Consider the following 21,935-nt stretch of genomic DNA (forward strand, 5'->3'; position numbering starts at 1 on the left):
CATAAATGAATAAACACTGCAGCAGGTTATTATGGCAACATTATTCTCAGTCTTCTTCTTAAACTCTGATAAGGTTATTTTTTCTAATTGGTTTCACATAACGCAGCGGCATGAAGCTGTTCTAATCTAGGAGTGTAGAGAGATTAAGAGCTTTCCAGATATCTGTTCAAAACTGCACACAAGGGGAGAATTTTACAGATTCAAGAGCTGCTGCTGCTGAGGTGCTTTCACACCCCATTTACTGTGGTGCGTTCAGTTTGTCACCCAGTAAATTTAAAGAGGCATTCTGACTCAGTTGTCCCATGTTTTCAGTGTTAGATGGATCATTTCTAATTTGGCCGGGTAGATTTGCACTTTGTCTTCAGCTTGTCTGTTACCAGCCACCGGCAGCGAAAGGTTATGAGATATTGATAGGAGTGAAATGAAGAAGCTATCTTCACTGTCACCGTTTGCTTGGGGCATAAGATAGCGCAGGAGTCCTGTGATGGATGCTGTCAGGTGCTCCTTTGTCACTGCGCAGCACCACCTCCAGCACCAGCCACAAAAACATGCTGCAGGTTTAACGCCACTGACAGATGCAGTCCTCCAACATGAGCTCAGAACACAAACAGCCACCTCTCAGTACACATGATGAAACAGTGTCTGTTTAACACCTGGAGTTGGAGCTGGAGTTTTCCACCAACGAACTGAAATCTCATCATTTCTATTTATGAGGTTTGCAGCTTGATTAACTAGAATAAAGCATTTACTTGTTTTGCAAGGCTGAAACATTTTCATAATCAAGTGTGCTGCTCAACACTTTGATAGTGTTCTCGGTTATGTAGTGAAACAGCCTTTGATTCCAGTATAATTTCAGGACATGCAATCAGTGTTGACTTTTTCTAAATTTATCAAAGTGACAGTAATCAGTGATTTAATCGTCCCCCCCCCCCCACTGTGCTGCGTACAATTACTGTGCAAGCTCAGTGAATTCCTATTTTTGTTTGCTTAAAAATATGCCTGCACTGGGCTTGATTGAATGCTCTGGACAGGTTAAAGGGGCTGTAAATGGCGTTTACATAAGGGCCCCCATTCTTTCACATTCAAAGTCACATTAAATTAAATTCAAGTGCCCCGAAGTTTAAAATATATGTGATGTTACATTTTTTAAGGAAGGTGTTAAGTCAAGGAATAATTATTAATTGTTTCTATTGGATAACCGTGTCATATGTCCCGCCCCCGCTTCTTAGCTTGCGCATGCCCAGACAAGATGTATATGGCCCTTCGCCTCAGCTAAGTCGATCCTGTACGTTGGTTGGGCTTTGATGGTAATAAACTGTCACTGTTTAATTGTGACAACAACAACAGTAATAATAATAATAATTTTATGTATAATTTCTCTTCGTTATTCAAGCTTGTTTCCCCCACTAAAAAAAAGACCAAAAAAGGTCGAATTATTTTTATTATCTAAAAAAAAAAAAAATCGAAGTAAAAAATCGAAATGTCATTTTTTTAAAAAGTTGTTTTCCCAACATTTCGAGTTAGTAAGGCTAAGACTTAACCTAACCGTAACACTTACCATAAGATTGAGTTCGAGTAAATCGAAACGTCGAGATAATAACCCGAGATTTTTGGGAAAATTTTTATTTAAATGGCGGCGGAAACAAGCTTCTTCATGCTATACTAAACAGGTTGTGCCTCCTGCATTACCTAGGTTTAAATAACTGGTCAGAAATTGTTTAAAAGTGGCTCGTTTGATAGTAAAAGTTGCTAATCCCTGACCTAGCCAGAAATAATGTGCTTTTAAGCTTTGGTAGGCATGATAAACTCATGCAGGGGCTTCCTTAAATATGCCTGAATTTCAAACATATTATATTTACCTTACCCATCCTACATCCTGTACACCTGTTTGCAGCCTCAGCCTGTGGAAACATTTTGTCAGGTGAATTCTGGTCTGACTGAAGCTTCAGGAAAGATGTTCACAGATCACATCAATGCATCTGGAAGCTTTTTTAGCACGTGCTAATGTGGAACAACTCACACCTTCATCCATGGTAAGTAGGAAGCTTACTGGCAGGTAGGTCAGTTTATGGAACAAAGTTTGAGACGTCATATGAGAAGAACACAGGTGTAACCTTTTAAAAAGCACCTTCCTTTTCCTTGGTTTTGTGGCATGGACACTTATCTGTAAAGAAGAGAAACTCTGTTGAGTGGTCTAACATGCTTATTGGTGAACAGTATTGCTGTGTGATACTGCAAATTCTCATATCGATATGATACAGAGTATATACAGGGCCACTATTGCACTATTGCAGATACTTTTAACCTTTAACAGCAGCTTATATTGGGGAGGGCAGTGTTTCATTATTTATACGATGAATCATCATCGGTTTTTAAATTATTTCAGCATTTCATGTATTTGGAAAGTGTATTTTCTGGAGGGATGTAAATGTACCTGTCAGAGACGTCAGCTTGTATTGTTTAAATGTGTTATAGGTTATAAATAAAATAGACATCCCTGTACGACAGACAGTTACAGAGGTTGGCTGGTTCAGTTTTTCTTGATGACTTGCAGCCTTTAGTGAGTTTCAGTTTCTTTCGTCAGGATGAAAATGTATGATTCCAAAGTGCAGAACAGCAAGGTTTAAAAACCCCTTTGTTCTGGCACCCATCACTCAGTAACAAATTGTAGCTTTTTTACGTAGGTGAGCTAAATGATTCCCCAAATCAAGTATTAGTTGTTTTTTTTTCAGTAGTTTGTACTATGTGTGTGTTGTGTCTGTATTGAAGTGTGCATGTGAGCTTGGATGACTTGCCTGCAGAACAAACCTACCTACAGGTAAAAATAAATGAACCTGAACCTGAATGTATAAATTGCTATTCTATAGAGCCACACTAATGCTGTTAGTTTCATATGTTTCTACATCTGTTAGAAGCCTTTAAATCTATTTTTCTTGTTTTTGTTCGGGCACAGACATCTCTCCCGCCCTCTTTAGACTACAATATCAGCATTTAGCTCCAAGGCTGGTTCTTTAAACCTATCACTTTAGATAAGTTTCAGTTTAACAGCAACATCAAGTGGCAGTCCCTGTTTAATTGAGGTTGTCTTAACAGTGTTCTCACTCAGCGTGCCACTTCCTATCATCAAATGTTGGCACTTACACAAACAGACTATATGTAAATATTTCATAATGAAATGTGTTATCCTCAATTTAAAAACATTTTGCACTTTTGATACTCGCTATATCGCTGTCATATTAATGGATGACCTTGAGTTATTGAATTGTATTTACATACATAGCTAAAGTTAAAAAAAACAACAAAAAACCTCACTGATATATTCAAGGACCATAAAACAATTTCCACATCAGGAACCACAGCTTTGCTGCGTTTGCTGAACGTCCGCCTCTCTCACTTACTGACTGCCCTCTTCAAGGTCCACCCTTCCTGCTGTCACCCAGCAGAGCTACAGTATCTGAAAGACCAGCTTCAGTTTATACTGAGAGGCATGACTGAAGTCTCAAATTAGACACCGCTGCTTCAAGCCCTGGGTTGGGCAGTGAAAGTGACTCAGTGGATTGAATGACAAACAAATGCTCTGTTCATTATGTGATGGTTCTGTGTGTGTGAGAGAGAAAGAGAGAGAGAGAGAGAGAGAGAGAGAGAGAGAGCCTTTCCACTCATCGTTAATACTCCTCTCTCACACTCTCTCTCTCTCACGCATACTCTGATGATATTCAAATATCTGTACGGCTAAAAAGGCAGAGGGAGTCAGAGCTCAGAGTCGGAGTGGGAATGCAGGCGAGTGGGAGCGCCGTCTCGTGGTGATTATTCAGGGCACTTCCAGAGCTGGATTTATGGCACGCAGCTGTTGAGTGGCTGACAGACGCGTGAGGAGCTCAAGCGCTGCTGCTTCTCAAGCTGCTTGTACCAGCCCGAGCTCTGCTTACTGTTGCATAGGAAAGAGGACTGCTGTGCCTCCACACAGATCGGTGAGTACTCTGCCCCCGATTCAACATTTACCCATTTGGTTATTATTATCAATTTTTTGTGTCTTTTACAGCCTTCTCTTTGTATAAAGTTAAAGTGTTTTATGAAGGTAACCTTTCACCTACTGGACATGTTTTTCAGTTTTTGTCCTTCTGTACTTCTCACATTTTGCTCAGTTTACTTTTCAGTCCTCACAGAGGCAGTTTTGGATTTGAAAACAGTGTTTTTAGTCAGCTTTCAGTCAGCCAGTTCCCCTGTGTTTTAACCATACATGGCTAACAATGCTGAAATGCTAAACTAACTGTGCAAAAGAGCGACTCAGTAATATTTTCTGTGTTCTGAGAAATCCTCCGGTCTCTTTGTAATATTCATTAGATGTACCTGGGTGGTTTGTGTCTCTGTGCATTTCCTCTGGTGCTTTTTTTATATTTAGTTCACAATGCTGTGTCCTATTTATAGAAGTTAAGGCATCACAGCGAAGTGGAGACATGACGCCAGCCTCCTTACTACACACAGCCAGGCAGAAACCCTCAGCACTGTTGTCAGTTTCTAATCGCCCTTCACTCCACACAAACGGTGTTACTCCGCAGTCCTTCCTCCACCTTAAAGCTTTTTGAGCTTTTCTAAGTTAGTGCAACTTGTGACGTTTTGTCAGGTCAAGCCTCGGCTCAGAGAAGAGCCTGGATTTTCAATTACAGCCGGACCCCGCAGACTGAAAGGTAGAAGTTAGCCTGTCCGACCCGGCCCTCTAACTCTGATTCAGAGGTCAGAGACAGAGCCAGGGAGTGAGCATCATATGCTTAAGGTTAATTGAGAGGATGCCCTAGGATAAATGGACCTCCCTGGAGCAGAAGATTGTATTAGAGCTCTGTGCTACTTTATAATTTTTTGTAGTCGTTTCCACTGTAGAGTATTTGTGACCATTTATATTTAGAAGCACTTAAAAGGACACTTAGGAAATAAAGACCTGACAAAAGCATTTTCTCTCAAGTCAGATTGAATTTCCGACCATAAATTGAGCATTCCTGGCCCTTCCAGCGAAGCTCTTCGGGGACTGTTTATTTGGGTTGCTATGGAAGTCTGTGGTGGTGGTAAGCACAGAAACTGGAAGCTGGAAGACGCCCTTTAAAGATCTGGCCTCAAAGCTGCTTTCTCCTCGTGCTGCTGACAGTCTCTTAATGCTTTCATTTAAAGTAATTAGACCGAACTAGATCAAATTCATTAATGTGATAATGAACAGAGCCAGAGCTCTTTCACTCTCACTGCTCATTTGCCCAAAAAGTATAAAAGAGTTGAGCCGATCTACATGTTAACACACAATAGATCCGAGGATCTGAGGCTGTTAATAGATACAGTGTGGGGATATTGGAATCAGTCAATTAAACAGTGTCTGGCTGTTCTGGCTCCCTTTTTTATTTTTTCAAGCCTTGCTGGAGATCTCCCTTCAAAGAGAGGGACTCCCAACTACCGCTAAAAGTTGCTGTGCCTCTGCTGCATTGCTGACATTCAATTTATTATGATGATTTATTCTCACAGTTGTGATTAATACATAAAAATGAAGTGATATAGGAGAAAAAAATGAGTTTTTGACAGAAGTTTTCCTTATAAAGTCTTATTTTCCTTCTTTTTGCTGGCAGTGTTTTTTTTGTTTCATTGTGAAATAAAGGCTATTCATCACAGCTAGGCTTGCAGGCCATGTGACAGGACCTGTGGTCATAGAAATACCATCAGCCTTGTGTGCTTTCTCCCTGTGTTTACTGCACACAGCAAGGAACAACCCATTTTGCTTTATTATCAGTGTCTGTGATCCACGTCCTCCTGGACCTCAGAGAGCTCAGACCGCTTGCAGAGAGCGTGTTTGCTTCTATTCATCACTCCTTGGTGTGAGGGTGGAACAATGTTTACCTTCATTATTTACAGCAGCACAACTCCTCTGCTTGTACAGTTTGTCACTGTATGCTCAGCTCATCTTCCCCTGCCTGCATCATCATCATCATCTTCGGGCCTGGGGGAGTTACAGGAGGATAATGTGCTCGGCTGAACATCTGGTAACGTCAGGAAGAATTGCTTTCGGGCTTGAAAAGTGGCTCTTTTAACATGATGGAAAATGTTTTTGCTGTGACAGTAAGATGTAACATCTGTCTTGTATGTAAATCAGCCGGGCTTCTTTCATCTGGGCCCTGTCGAGTTCAGAAAGCACAGCTGAGACAACCCAGATACATCTGTGTTCAGATAACTTTTTTTCCCATTAAGCTGAAATGTGGTGGCTCTGAAGATCTGATGAAGATTAAGAGCAGTTTGTAGCACAGAGAAATCTTCATTCTTTGTGTTACTGCTTCTTTCGCATGTTTCATTGACTCATAATAATCCTTAACTGACAGCATTTTCTTCAGGCTCACTCCTCAATGAAAGCAGCGTTCTCCACAGCCTGCCCCTGGTTATTAATGCAGATTAATCAATAGAAAGTAACACCACTCCTCTCTCTGCAGCCTTCTCAGGCTATGCGCTCTTTGGCTCCGCTGTACTCGAACCGCTGTGAAATCTCCCCCTGAGGTTCTCTCTTGTCACTGTGTCAGATGGTCCAAATGTGCTGACTGGGGGGCTCGCTCGCAGGTTCTGCAGTCCTGCAGTTCGGAAGGCTATCACGTGAACTGAATACAGAAAACGACCGTTGTGTCATAACTTATAGTACCGGCTGTGGTTTGAAATATGCTGACTTTCATCGACTTGGTTTTTGTCACTGTTAGTCTGCTGCTGTGTAGCCAGAAAACACAGCCTCAGCTCTGTAATAAATACCATTTTTCCTTTGCCTTTTTAAAAAACTGCTGGAAATTCTGTCAAGTTTTCCACCGGTGCAAAGAGCCAGCCATCCTGTAGCTCTGTGTGTGTGTGAGCTTTGGGCTCATGAATCATACTGTAGACTGTTAGACAAGGCGTTACATAGTGCTGTATGTACATTGTATGCATGTAGTGAAGCATAAAAACTGGAAAAGTATTGAAATAGACCTTGAGAACTTGGATGCTGCAGAATTTGTCACACAGAAGCAAAGCTAAAGTTTCAATTCAGTATTCAGAAAGAGACCAATTGCCATATAAAACATGTTTTTAAAATGCTTTGGTATATAACAATAGCATAATGATTTGAGGGTTTCTCTTGGGTGTCTGAATTCATTTTCTAACTCTTTTGTGTGGTAGCATTCATAGGAATAATATGCAGCCTTGTTAAAAAGAGTTTTCACAGGAGTCTATGAAGCCCTGTGAAAAACTGAGCACTCCTATTGATTCATTAGCTTGTAGAATCACCTTTAGCACCAATAACTTGAAGTAATTGTTTTCTGTATGACTTTATTAGTCCCTCACATCATTGTGTCCAGATTTCTTCTTATCAGAGTTAGCAGCAAAGACACCTGGACGAGTCACCTCATCCACAAGCTGAACTCTTCATACCTACTGGGTAAGATCAGGGATTAGGACTTCAGGTTTCCTGTATAGGAGTTGTGGGCCCTGCAGATTGACAGTCCTTTGCAACATTGCTTCAGTTCATTGAGGTTTCTTTATGCACAGCTCTCTTAAAGCCCCACCACAGCATTTCAGTCAGGTTGAAATTTGGCCTTTGATTGGATCATTGCAGCACCTTGATTCTTTTTTCTGTCATTCTGTGAATTTTTTGCTGTGCTTGGGATCATTGTCCTGTTGCATGACCCAATTTGGGCAAAGCTTTAGATGTGAGTCTGTCAGACAGACTCACATTTGAAAATACTTTGGTTTGGGCAGTTGAGATGGACTAGAGACCTTCCCAGGGTGTACCCTGCCGCTCACCTTAATGACAGCTATGATAGGCTCCAGCCCCTCCGCATATTGGAAAAGTGGAAGAAGATGGATGGATGGATGCATGCATGCTCTGGTAAATGGGTGCCTCAATGACTGCAAGGTGCTCAGGTCCCGTGGATGCAAAACAAGCCCACATCACCAGCCTTCCAGCACCATGATTGAAAGCTGTGATGAGGTTTTTGTGCAGATTGCTGTGTTCGGTTTTCTCCAAGTCTGGTGCTGTGCATTATGGCCAAAAATCTTCACTTCGATCTCCTCTGTCCAAAGGATTATTGCAGAAGTCTTGTGGTTTTGTCAGATGAAACTTTGTAATCTTAAGCCATCCTGTTATATTCCTTTTGGAGAAAAGAGGATTTCCTTGGCAGCCCTCCCAAAACAACCCATACTTGATCAGTATCTTTTTAATTGTATCTTTATGAACTTGAACATTTATCATGCTGAGGTGTGTAGAGTCTGAACTATAGTTTTTAGATTTCTTGAAGTTTCTCTGAGAAATTGCAGTTTTTGATCTTGAGTTGAATTTGCTGGAACATCCATTCCTGGGAAGATTGGCAGCTGCCTTGAATGTTTTCCAGTTGTGAAGATTTTCTCTCACTGTAGAATGATGGACTATATATTGTTCAGACATGGCCTTTATAACCCTTTCCAGATTGATGTGCAGCAGCAGTTCCTCTTTTAAACTAAGAATAAGAGATCCCAATTCAAAGAGAAAACCAAATAAAGCTCTATTTTCTGTTGCCCACATTGTAGAGGGTGTAATTTCTATTGAGTGCTCCTGTTGATTTTTCTTAATGTATAGGCTGTGATCAGCTGACCTGCTGCTCTTTGTGTATGTTCACAAATGAATTCAACAAGATGTCAGCAGGTGGTCATGAGTTGTCCTTTGTGTCAATCCTCTACACTGATAGTCTACTGTTTATGCTGTCTTTTTTCCAAACAGGATAAAGTTGATATGAAGGTTTAATTCTGTGAATGAATCTAAGCACCATCACCTTAGCTTTTAATTATATATAACTGAACTCTGACCATGAGCACCACAGCCACTGTGCACCAGCCACACACACTTTAAATCCTTCCCAGTACAGCAAACTAACCAGTTTATCCTGCAGTAACCTGCAGAGTATTTTCATGCAGCCTTTAAATAACACAGTTAGTCAACCTCAGTTTGTTTTGCAGTTCATTTCACAATATGGAAAACAACAGCAACAGAAAACCGGACTGAAAACCTGATTTAAAAACATGAAGACTTGCATGTAAGCTTTACATTTACAGTTTATCACATACCAGTGAGCAGTCCTTACCTTTAAATCTAACCTCTCTTCTTCCTTTCCTGTTCTGTCTTTCTTATCTTTCTCCATCTCTGAGTGGAGTTAGCTCCTTCTTTTCTCTACCTGTGAAATACTGCAGTTGGACCTTTAGCTAGCAACACACTCTGCTACAAAATGCACGCAAGCAATTTGTGTGTTTGCTGATTTTTGTTGAGCTGATAGAAAAATTGCATTTGTAATTACTTAGTTAGTTACCAATACAACTCCAAGTCCTCTGCACACTGCAGTACCAGAAAATGTTGTCAAGGTGTGCTTTGTGGTAGGTGGAGTGCAGCTTTATTAGCTAGCACCAGCAAGCTTAACAAAAAACATAAGGTGAGGACACAACATGGGCTTTAATACACACACGAGGTAATTAGGAAGATGTAACACAGCTGGGGAAAACAAGGCACAGGTGAAAGAATTAAAACCACTATGATAAAAAAAGAGGACTTCAACCATAAATCATAACAAATAAACAAAAACTAGAATTCAAAACTAATATTACTCTTAAGAACTTAACACACAAGAACTCTAACTTTCTTTTTCGTATTAGTGTAGATCAGGGGTCCCCAACTCCAGGCCTCGAGGGCCGGCGTCCTGCAGTTTTTAGATGTGTCCTTCATCCAACACAGCTGATTTAAATGGCTAAATTACCGCCTCAACATGTCTTGAAGTTCTCCAGAGGCCTGGTAATGAACTAATCATTTGATTCAGGTGTGTAGTCCCAGGGTGAGATCTAAAACCTGCAGGACACCGGCCCTCGAGGCCTGGAGTTGGGGACCCCTGATCTAGATGGTGAGAAAAAGGTCCTTCTCTAATAGGAAAGCAAAAAAGGAAAAATACATATTAAAGACAAACATCTTATATTTTAAGAGTGCAAAAGAAAATAAATGTTTGGTCATTTCCTTGAAATAATAGAAAGTGTGTGCAGCAAATACATATAGATGTGTTATACATCAGCCTAACGACGAGTAGAGTCTGAACCCCGCCTCTCACTCTGTGTGAGCTGGGATAGGCTTCGGCTCCCGACCTGTCCCCCTGGACCTCCAGTTGGATTACTGGTTGACAAAATGGATGGATGGATGTTATTAATTACTATAGCTGCAGACTTGAAACTGCTTTAAATTAACAGCAAAAACCAATTAGTTGCACACCGAGACGCTTCTTAGTCACTTGATTTGCTTAGAGACTTTTGTAAAGTGATTCTGATGAAGGCTCCTGACAGCACCATTTCACTTGTAAATGCATGAAGTGATGAAGAAAGCAAAAGGCTCTGAGTGTACGAAACTTAATATAGTGTTTTTATTTTTTCTTCTTCTTTTTGGGGGGAGGGGAGCTGTTTTGTGCTGCTTTTCTTGGTGCTCCTGTTGTCAGAATGCTTTGAGCAATGTTCGCTCACTTCTGCAATCAATATTTTTATATTAACTTTATTTTAATTAAGAGCAAAACAGAGACACAGAGAATTTTAATGAATTTTCACACTTCCCCTTAGTCAAAGATTTAAAGCAAGTTTTGGGATTTGAGCAAACTTTACTACTTTAAGCAAATATTACCTATATCATACCTATAGCATCGTTTGTGATCCACAAAGGAGGATTTTTATTCCAAGAAAGCCCTCAAACTTACTCTTTACCAACTACCCAGCTCCAAAGGCAAGATAGACACAGAGTGATAACAACATATTTAGCAGGTAATGACTGTGATAAGTGCTTTGGGTGCTGGTGAAGACCAAATACAGAACTTTACAGGACACTGTTTGCTTTCTTAAGAGGTTCACTAGATATTATCAACATTATGTTCACAGGTTGTTTTAATAATTCTCTCTGCTCTGCCAAATTTATTTCAAATTGATCTTCGATATCTTTACTAATATCTTTGATTTTACTCCATTGCCTGTGTCCCTGTCTTCATCTGTGGCGGCCAGGCGACAGATGGTGCGGGAACAGTATGTCACCACCACCGAGGGCAGCAGCACGCCCAGGTCGGTGCCCGACGAACTCTACAAGATTGGCATCTATGGCTGGAGGAAGCGCTGTCTCTACCTCTTTGTGCTGCTGCTCATTGTCATCCTGGTGGTCAACTTTGCCCTCACCATCTGGATCCTCAGGGTGATGTGGTTCAACACGGTATGCACAGCTCACATTTGGACACCATGTTTTCAGTTGGGATTGTTTTTCCTTTCTCCTTTCAAATGGTATGTTTAAATATTTAGTATGTAGCTTTTGTTGATCAGCCCATCATTTGACTATTACCTGCTTATTATTGCAATGTCAGGCAGCAATAGCGTTATCCATCATTAAGTCCTACTTGGCTGTCTAAACAGGAGAGTAAATGTGTTTGTTATTTCATGGAGACTTGTCAGCTTTCTGTCTCAACTCCAGATGGCAACTGTGGATTTATGAACAAAGCTGCAAGCCAACACACACTCTTGCATGCACATGTACACACTATGGTGGATACCTTAGACAAATACCTAAGTGATAGAGGGAACGCTGTTAGCTGGAAAGCCAAAGCACATTCCTCACCTTCTTGGCATGCCTTTGTCTAAATATGTAACCTCTTGATTTTATTTTGATCACAGGAAGGGATGGGACTACTACAAGTACATGGAGATGGGGTTAAGCTGGAGGATGGCGAGTCTGAGTTCCTCTTTCCTCTCTATGCTCAGGAGATCCACAGCAGAGAAGTAAGCCAATCAGAAATGCAAACTTTTTTTCCTGCTCTTCTTTGCCACATTCTTCTGAGATAAGCCTCCTCTCTCCCCCTCTACCCTCTCCTTCTCTCCCTTTCTCATCTTCTACCCCATTCATTTTCAAACCTCTGTTTGCTCAGTTAAGTAGCCTGACAGCCTGGCCATTATTTCTCACTGTTTACTAAACTTAAATTTGAGTGTGTGTTGGATCTTTGGAGACTGCACGTCATCTTATCATCTAAATCTAATTCCTCGCAGACACTCAGGCAGTTTTTATCCAGCTGTAGTGAGAGAGCTGCATATTTCTGACAGTACTTTTTTTAGGAGATGTGTCAGAACAAACTGGATTTGGCAGTAGCACACAGTGCACGTGGTGGTGTGCTGAGCTCTCCATTAACCTCAGGGATATTTGTGGTGGAAAGTAGTTTATGGCCCGCCTGCTAGCAGCAGATGGGAACACTTTGCTGCAGTTGTTTACATGTTATGGCTTTTCTTGCTCATAGCAGCAATATTTTTTTTCTTGCTTCATGGGCCTCATTAAAAAGGCAATGTATTCCTCATTTATGGATGGACACATTTTCTAATGTGTTCTATGGGTTTCTAAAATGATTCAGTGCTTAGAGAGACATCCTGCTGCCCTCTACATGAAAACTTGCTTTCCTAGACCATTTTTAGAAGCATGTCTTCCCCTCAGCTACAAAGGAGCAGAAGAGATTTATTGCTAAGCTTCTTCATTTAAACATTTTATGACAGTATGTGTGTGTGTTTGCCAGTTCTCTTATACAGACCTAATTACTTGCTGTCACATCCTGTACAAATATTTAGGTAAAATAATAAATAGCCTGATAATAATGCATTCTTTGTCAGCCTTAATAAACAGTAGTCCATGGCACTTTTTTCTGGTCAGTAATGCTTCAGCCTGGCTGGTGAATATCCTCCCCCATCAGGATGCTCAGTGCCTCCTAATGGCTGCCTGATCATAATAATAATTGTCAATAATATATCAGTAAAGTGTTTGTAGTTTGTAGAATAATCCAAGTCGACAGCCGTAAATGCTAATGTGTTAGCAGATAAATGATTGCAAGGAAACATCTCGATCAACTAAAAAACAAAATAAATGGCAGTATTAATATTTGTTATGATCTCAATATGTAGCTAAGATACAATAAAAAGCTGTTAATCAGAAAATGACACCAAGTTTCTTGAGTTTACCGCCATGCTAGCTACTTTATGGTGCTTTGGGCTAAATGCTGTTGTTAGCATGCTAGCTTGCTCACAGGAATAGAATCATGTGCAGAAGCTTATGGGAATGTGTTATGAAAAGCTCCAACGCTGGTGGGGCAGCCATGTAACACAGTTTCTGTTGGTGACCACCTCCTCTGACCACATGTGGAGTCCCACAGGGTTCTATACTAGGACCTATCCTTTTTCAGTATGTCCTGCCTTTTGGCCACATTGTACAGAAACATGTTATCATACTGCTCTTTCAGCAACATTCAGTGTTATCTCCCAGTTAAGACCATCCATCCATCCATCTTCATCCGCTTTATCCGGGGCCGGGTCGCGGGGGCAGCAGCCTAAGCAGAGAGGCCCAGACCTCCCTCTCCCCAGCCACCTCCTCCAGCTTATCCGGGGGAACACCAAGGCGTTCCCAGGCCAGCCGAGAGATATAATCTCTCCAGCGTGTCCTGGGTCTGCCCCGGGGTCTCCTCCCGTTGGGACATGCCCGGAACACCAACCCCAGGAGGCGCCCAGGAGGCATCCTTGTCAGATGCCCGAACCACCTCAGCTGGCTCCTTTCAATGTGGAGGAGCAGCGGCTCTACTCTGAGCCCCTCCCGGATGGCCGCACTTCTCACCCTTTCTCTAAGGCAGTTAAGACCATCTAACCAAAATGAATATCTGAAAATCTTCTAAAATGAACAATTTAAATCATATAAAAGTCTAATACATTTAAACATTTAAAAAATCCTGTTATCCAGTTCTTTGTCCTTCCAAAATTAAATAGGCTGTCAGAAATCTGTGTTTGCTATTGATGCAAACCTAATTTTTGAGAAATATATCAGCAAGCTAATCCAGCCCTCCTGTCTGCATTTGAGGAGTGCTAGAATACAACTGATATTGAGTTTTAGCCACATACTCTCTATTATTCTTACTGTTATTAACTTTGCCACGGAGGTTATGTTTTTGACAGTGTTTCTGTGCCTGCATGTCATTCTTTCTGTCTGTAAACACTATAGCTCAAAGTTTTGAATGAATTCTGATAAAAACTGTGTAGGGGTGTAGCGTGGGGTCATGCCAACAATCCATTCAAATTTTGCTTACATCCCCTGAGGTCATGAAGGTGAACTTTATGATTTATTGGTAGAAAATTGACAAAAAGCCTAGCCATATCTTAGAAACTGATTCTCACAAGTGTTGTGTGTATTTCCAACACATAGAAAATAATCTAATATAATATGATTGCAATATACAGATTTCAAATGTCAGATTTGACCTCCGACCTCTCCTTGATTGTTAATAGATTGATCTGAAGGTCAAAGCAATAATAATGCTGTTTAGGGCTATTTAAAACTGAGTTTGTCATCCTTTGTATTGAGAACATATAGGCATATAAGGAATGATATATGAGGATTCTAAATATCACGTTACTTTGGACCTCTGACAGATAAACCTCATAGCATGCCCTCATGATCCTCATACTGTTTATTTTACAGCATAGTGAAATAAAGTCACCACCACAAAGTAAAAATGCTTTATTGACTGAAGTGAAATACAAAGTGCAGAAAAGCCAAAACGTAATGTCCCCACGTTAGGACAGAGGGTGTCAGGAGTGAGTGCCCTTCATGACCTGGCTCCAGAAGAGATGCTGGAATAGACCAGTGAGCAGCCTGATATCCTGAGGCAGGAACCTGCCAACTGTTCCCACCTCATGCTTAAAAACTGAAGGCGACTGAGCATTTGCTGTTTGGGCTCCTCTGCTGTGGAAAAACCTGCCTGAGCAAGTCTGACTTTTATTTCGCAAGTGTTAAGCTTTACTCATTTTAATTATTTTTTAAAATAAAATGTTCTTATAATGTTTACTTTTTTAATTTGTATTGTATTTCACTCTCGACAATGCACTAGCTTATCTCTAGAGTGTAATACTTTGGTTTTAAATCATCTGATAACTTTGACTTTTTTGTATTTTTTTGTGTGTATTATGTTTTTGTAAAGCAGTTTTGTAATGCTGATTTTAATGGGCACTATTCAAATAAACGTCCTGTTTTTTTTATGGATGCCAGTTTTGCAGAGCTGTCTTGATAGCCTAATAAACCTCACATTATCAACCTCATGGTAGCGTTAGAGTCAGGCAATGAAAGTCAGTAGGAGTTATCCTCAGGGAATCATGAATGCTTTTACAATCCATTAGTTAGTGTGGACTAAAGGGTCTGACCAGTGAACGAGTGCTACCTGTAGAGCCAGCGTGCCTAAAAACCTCACATAAAACCTCTTTGTCCAAGTTCATACATGCAAATATTCTAATTTTTATCATTTTACTGTTGCAGATTGATGTTATTTCCACAGGCTGTTAATAAGACAATATTTCTTCATCTCCACAGGACTCTTCACTTCTATTACACTCATCGGAAAATGTTTCCCTCAACGCCCGCAATGAAAATGGTGACGTTATAGAGAGGATATCTGTGGGTGAGAGGACACACAGAAACATGCGGCACATACACATCACATCCTGCTGATGAGTGACACTGAGAGTGACAGTAAAGACACTGGTGCACTGCAGGGATTTCTCATCCAGCATTAGCAGAGACAAGAGGCCATATTTCAATTCATAATCTCTTAGATTTCCATTTAAAATCCATTAAATTCAGCATTCCTTTTCTCCATCCATTGCTTCTGGATCATTCTGTATTACACGCGAGGGCCTGAGGCCGGTGGAGGATCATATTTGTGCGTCTCTTTATGGCTCACCGACTTTAATTTGTCATAATTAAAAGGCCAGCAAATTGTTGTGTTCCACAGTGCCGTTATGTGTCCTTGATCATTAAGCCATAAAATGCATAGCCTGCATACTCTTGGGCCTCTGTGAATAAAACTAAAATGCTTGTTAGGGAATACTGCGTGTCTGTTCACAGTTGTGAGCCCTGACAGAGGTTAAATATCTCACTGAGTGATCTACATGTTTTAGAGCAGCTTCTCTCAGGGCTGATGGAGTGAAGGGCAAAAGGAAGTAACCTCAGATGAGTTTCGTGTCAGACCAAAGCAGTAATATGGTTACGCATTTTTAATCACTGCGTTTCTCATCAGCAGGTGGCCGCTGACTTTCCCCTTTCCACCTCTACGCTGATCTAAATTGGGAATGTGTCTCTGAGCACATCGAACTGAATCACAGGAAGAGAATGATGATAGATTTTCATGGTTGCACGTTACTCATGTCTTATTGCCAAACCCCTTCAGGTGTTGTTGTTGTTGTTGTTCCAGGTCCAAAAGAGGCTCAGGGACACACTCGAAATCTGCTCATTAACTCGCACAATGACAACATGCTGTTCACTGCAGATGGCGACAAGGCTGAGATTGGGCCAGACAAACTACGAGTCACAGGTACACCAATGGCCGCGACGTGCTGTGTTTCCTTGGACGTAGCACACACCTGTTGGTGGAAGGGTTTTGGGGAAAAAAATGAAAAAATAATAACACTGACAACAGATGTAGACTCAACAGGACCAATTTGGTTTGATGGCAAATATCAGCTCAACAATCCAGCACCCAAGGGCAGAGACAGCCCAGTCATTTTCACAGTCATTCGTGTCATAGAGTGCGTGGTTATCTTTGAAGTGCACAGAGAGAACAGAAAAATGAGATGCCAGAGCACAATACTGTACAGTTTATCATATTACTGAACAAAGGGTTGATGGGATATTTCTGCGCTTTTATTCTGAATCTTAGTCTCCGGTGGGTTGCGTTAATGGTTACGTGTGCCGCTGGCCACACGCTGTGCTGACTGATTAATGTTGAACAGAGTGTCAGCCGATAACTTCGTATCGCCCGGGGTCAGTTTGATCCGCAGAGAGCAGCAGGCAGCGGGAGCTGTTTTTCCAGGAATCCTCTAAACAAAGCTTCTGTACTCTCTGTGTTTGTGGAGTGTTTACATCCTTCACAGTTGGCTCCAAGTGTTGCAGCATTTGGATCCAGTTTTACTTCTCTGCTCCAGCATTGCCTGAATTTTTCTGAAGTCGAAGTAGGCAGACAGCCCGCCTCTATTTAAAACAAACAAACAATGTTTACACAACGACGCAATCCACAATATATACTGCACTGCAGTGCTTTGAGATAAATATTAGAGGATTACAGTCAGCAGCCCCTCATCCTCTGAGCACAGGTGGCGTCTACAAAACTTTAGTTACACTCACCTGGCACTTTATTAGGTACACCTTCAGAGCTAGCTTAATTCTTCAAAGGACACCTCAGAGATTTTGGTCGACAGTGACATGACGGCATCACACTGTTGCTGCAGATTTGTCAGCTGCACATCCGTCATCGGAATCTCCCGTTCAACCGCAGACCCAAAGGTCCTCTATTGGACTGAGATCTGATGACCGTGGAGGTCATGTGAGTTCTTTGAACTCACTGTCATTTTCAAGAAACCAGTTTGAGTTTTGTGACATGGTGCGCTTTCCTACTGGAAGCAGCCAAGGATACACTGCGGTTATAAAGGGATGGACGTGATCAGCTGCAATATTCAGGTAGGCTGTGGTGTTTAAATAATGCTCAGTTGGTCTAAGGAGTCCAAAGTGTGCCAAGAAAATATTGCTCACCACCAGCAGGCTGAACCAAGGCAGGCTGGAACTATGCTTTCACAGCATGTCTTTTGTCCCATCTTCCTTCTCTCACCTCCAACTAGTCGCAAGAGATGGCTGCCCCTCCCTGAGCCTGGCTCTGCTGGAGGTTCCTTCCTGTTAAAAGGGAGTTTTTTCTTCCCACTGTTACCAAAGCACTCACTCATGAGGGGTCATATGATTTTGGGTTTTTTTGTCTGTTTTCTCTGTATTATTGTAAGGTCTTTACCTAAAAATAGAAAGCACCTTGAGGCAACTGTTCTGGTGATTCGGGACTATAAAAATAAAATTGAATTGAAGTAAATTCAATTTAATTGAAATTCTCACCCCATAATCTGAATATTGGAGCAGAATTTGAGACTCATCAGACCTTCTGTTGTCCCATTTTGGTGTGAATTTAGACCCCATTTTCCTGTTCTTAGCTGACAGGAGTCAGGAAAGGTAGTTTCCTACATACCTTGGTTGTAATGAGTAATGAGTTACTGTTGCCTTCCTATCACCTCGGAGCAGTCAGACCATTCTCCTCTGACCTCTGGCATCAAAAAGGCATTTTCAGCTAGAAATCTGCTGCTCACCGGATATTTATCAGACCTTTGTCTGTAAACACTAGTGATGCTTGTGTGGGAAAATCCCAGTAGATCAGCAGTTTGTGAAATTCCCAGAGCAACCCGTCTGACAGCTACAGTCAGTCTACATTCAAAATAATTCAAATCACCTTTCTTCCCCATTCTGGTGCTCAGTTTGAACTTCAGCAGGTCATCTCGAGCATTCCTACATGTCTAAATATGCTGAGTTGCTGCCATGTGATTGGCTGATTAGATGTTTGCATTAACAAGCAGTTGAACAGGGTGAGTGCAGTGTTAAAATACTTCAGTCTGGGACAAAGGGGTGAACTGGCCAACATACCATGAATGCCACTGTCAGCAAAGCTACTCATGTTGTTTTATTAAAAATGTTTGGTGTGTGTTGTGACCATATCAGGCTCCTGGACTCTGTTAAATGCTGTAACAGATCTTGATGTTTGTGTATCTTTGTTTGCAGGTCCTGAAGGAGCGCTGTTCCAGCATTCAGTGGAGGTGCCTCAGCTGAGATCAGAAATGTTGAAAGAGCTGAGGTGAGCGTTTCAGACTTTGTGTATTATTGGATTTTTCAAAACAATCTGCTAAAGAAATACAAAACTATAAGAAATCAAAGTTTAGGTTCAGTCTCACAGGTGTTGCTCAGGTGAAATAAACAAGCAAACGGATAAAATGGTGGTGTTTTTAAAGTCGAGATGTTTCTTTAGGTTGGAGTCCCCGACTCGCTCGCTCAGTATGGATGCACCGAAAGGAGTTTTTATGAAAGCTCTGGCTGGCAACATTGAAGCTGCTTCCAACATGGATGTCATTCTGCAGTCAAAAGAAGGGCTGGTACGAAATCCACTTTTCACTTCCTGCTGATTGCTACAAAGCCGTCTTCAGGCATGCTTTTTCCTTTAGCTCACAGAGGGAATATAGAGAGCATGTTTTTCCAGCAAACATGCTGCGCTACGCTTTTACGCTCTCTCGGGTCACACCTGGGAGCTCGAGTTCAGTTTAAAAGGCGCTCTGCTGTTCCCATTTACTGAACATTTTTGTGTAGAAACACCTTACAGACAGCCGGCACTTAAAAAGCCTCTTTATCTTTCTTATCAAAAGGATATAGTGTAACATATTAAAGAAAATCTTTTTCTAAAGCAGTGAGAATCTCGTCTAACCCTAACCCTTTCTTTTGAACTTTGAAAACATCTGTTTGTGCTCTGTAGGTTTGTTGTGGGTAGTGGTTTGCTGTTTCCATGTTAGTGTTTAGAGTGAGTTTTGGTAATTGGTGGCTGAATCGGATCTGACTAATAGCTGTGGTTCAGCGAGCTGACTGAAGCACGTTAGAGCCATTTGTATCACGAGCACTTATTTGACCTTTTTTGAATTAATTCTCAGTAGATCAGCACATTTATATGACAGAGTAGTTGTGTGCTGCATCACTTCTTCATCTTTCTTTTCTTGCTGTGAGGATGATAACTGCATGTTAATCTGCACTTAACTTTAACGCTCACGTTCTCTCATTTTAAGCTGATTTACTGCCAGACCTTTTTTCTTTTTTTAAAAAATTATCATCATGTCGTCATGCACTGGTTAGGTATTAAATAGATCATTCTTTAGCTCGCTGCACACTGTGTCTTATTGTGCGTGCATGACGTAAAAGGACTGAAACAGAGTGATATTTCCTTGCTCTTTCGCTGGATCTTTGTTGTTCTCCTTTAATCGTCCTTGCTCTCCGTGCTGTCTGCTGTACAGCTGGTGCTGGATGCTGAGACGGTGCGCATGCCGCGCCTGCCCAAGAGCGAGGATGGGGTTTCTGGAAATGCTCAGATTCTCTACGAGGTCTGCGTCTGTCCCAGCGGAAAGCTCTTCCTGTCCAAGGCTGGAAGAACTTCCACTTGCAGCGATAATCAGGACTGCTAGATAGAGTCTGACAAGGTCATCGATTTTTCATCTCTCAGAAGAGGCACCTTCTGGGAGGCAACAAGCACAACAGTTTTTTTTTATCTTTATACCACAGTGGGTCTACCAGGATCCCAGTGGCACATCGAGGCCTGTGAAAATACAAATGCCTGCTGGCATAAATGAAATGAGTTCTTTAAGTTGCATTTATGAACTTCTGACCATTCAACCGAAACAAATTGGCTCTCACAACTAAATTTGTCTGCATCAGAGCTTTATGGATCATTTTTTTTACACACACAGTGTCATGGCTGGGCAACGAGGAGCTGGTAACAGCTTACATCCTATGCAATATTATCTTGTGGTGCAATAAATGAAAGTGAAGCATATCAAGGGCTTGAAAATTTGAAAAATAAATCCCTGAAACAACGCCAGAGTGTTATTGAAAATATTTGTTTTGCTTTATACAATCTCCTCTTGGTCCAAGCCCTTGGTATGCTGTGTTTTGGTGTTGGTGCATGTATTTATTTAAATGGAGACAAACACAAATGCTGTATATTTTGTTTTATTTTTTGTCTTTTTTCTTTTTTTAAACTCAAATTCAGATAATGAGGTTTTGATATTAATGAGGTTTCACATGTGTATCTACAAAGGGCACTTGGAGAGCATACTCTCTGATAAGACCAACGCCAGTGCACTATTTTGCAATTTTAAAGTAAGTGGCTTGGATCCGCACAAAAAGGTCATGGGCTCTTCCTTTGCCAGTGCTCCAGCTCTCCACCAAAATTGATGAAATCTGTTTTATGTGTAGTCCTGATGTCAGACACACAGAGAGCAGCGATCACATGCCACATGTTTGGCATGCTGTAAGCATGTAATTACGCAGCAATTTCCTGCTGGTAAGCTGAGCTGGTCTGTTTGTTCAGTAATCTCACTTACGGCCAAAGGACTAATATATCATCACTGCTGACCTCAGAAAAAAGAACGCAAAAACAAAATATGTGGAAAATAAGAACTTGGATCTCATACTTTCAGTATAACCATTGCCTTTATGATTAAATTTGCCTTTGGTTAAATGGGTCGAAAATATCCGTATGTTGTAGTGATAGTCGCACCGAGTTTGGCACCAGTTCGTCTGTACATCACTGTTTTAGAACATTTCACACCATTGTGTTTTTGTCATCAGTCTTTTTTAAGTAGTTCATTATTAGTCCTGAGATATTTTAATGGTGTGCAATGTGTATGTTTTATTTTTGAATAAACTTTGTGCTATTCTTCTACCTGCCTGTCAGCAGCTGTAATCTTCACATGCTTGCTTTTCTAAAAAATGTTCTCATGTTTTATAATTCAGTCTATCTAAGAAAGAAAGGAAAAAAACAGAAAATGAAAGCATTGACAGACTGATGTGCACGTAAGCTGCATGCTGGTGGACTCAGTTTAATGTAACTGGCCTAATTAATGGCTCTGTGATGCACTCTAGTGGTAAAACTCTGCAGTAACACCACAGTGACTGACACCAGCAGCCCAAGAGAAGCAACTTTGTGCTTATTCAGTGGATCACAGTGTGTGCTGCAGCGGGGTCATGAAGCTGTATGCTCTTTATTTTTAGGATGGTTCAAACTGCAGTAATGTGATGTCAGCGTAGAAAATCAATTTGTTTTGGCAAGTGTAAATTTAACCCTTCAAATAACTCCAGAAATCAGCTTCATTAAAAAAAAATAGTTCTACTAGTACCAGCTATGGCTAGCTAATAAACATACTACATTGTAATAAATCTTATAACTTTGAGGTTTTAATGCAAATGCAGATGCAAGACTGTAGGACACTAGGAGCATTTG

At 41.1% G+C, this 21,935-nt stretch overlaps 1 protein-coding gene across 1 annotated transcript; it reads left to right on the forward strand.

Annotated features, from left to right (window-relative positions):
* Positions 1-3,573: 3,573 nt before the first annotated feature.
* sgcg (sarcoglycan, gamma) lies at positions 3,574-21,377 on the forward strand. The gene is made up of 8 exons (XM_080889282.1): positions 3,574-3,971; positions 11,035-11,236; positions 11,692-11,796; positions 15,404-15,491; positions 16,284-16,403; positions 18,680-18,752; positions 18,924-19,047; positions 19,951-21,377. Exons 2-8 carry the CDS (start codon positions 11,042-11,044, stop codon positions 20,116-20,118), a joined length of 873 nt encoding a protein of 290 aa, XP_080745408.1. The 5' UTR covers positions 3,574-3,971; positions 11,035-11,041; the 3' UTR covers positions 20,119-21,377.
* The last annotated feature ends 558 nt before the right edge of the window (positions 21,378-21,935 follow it).

This window comes from Rhamphochromis sp. 'chilingali', assembly GCF_963969265.1.
Source record: "Rhamphochromis sp. 'chilingali' genome assembly, chromosome: 8".
In the NCBI taxonomy this organism is placed as follows: Eukaryota; Metazoa; Chordata; class Actinopteri; order Cichliformes; family Cichlidae; genus Rhamphochromis; species Rhamphochromis sp. 'chilingali'.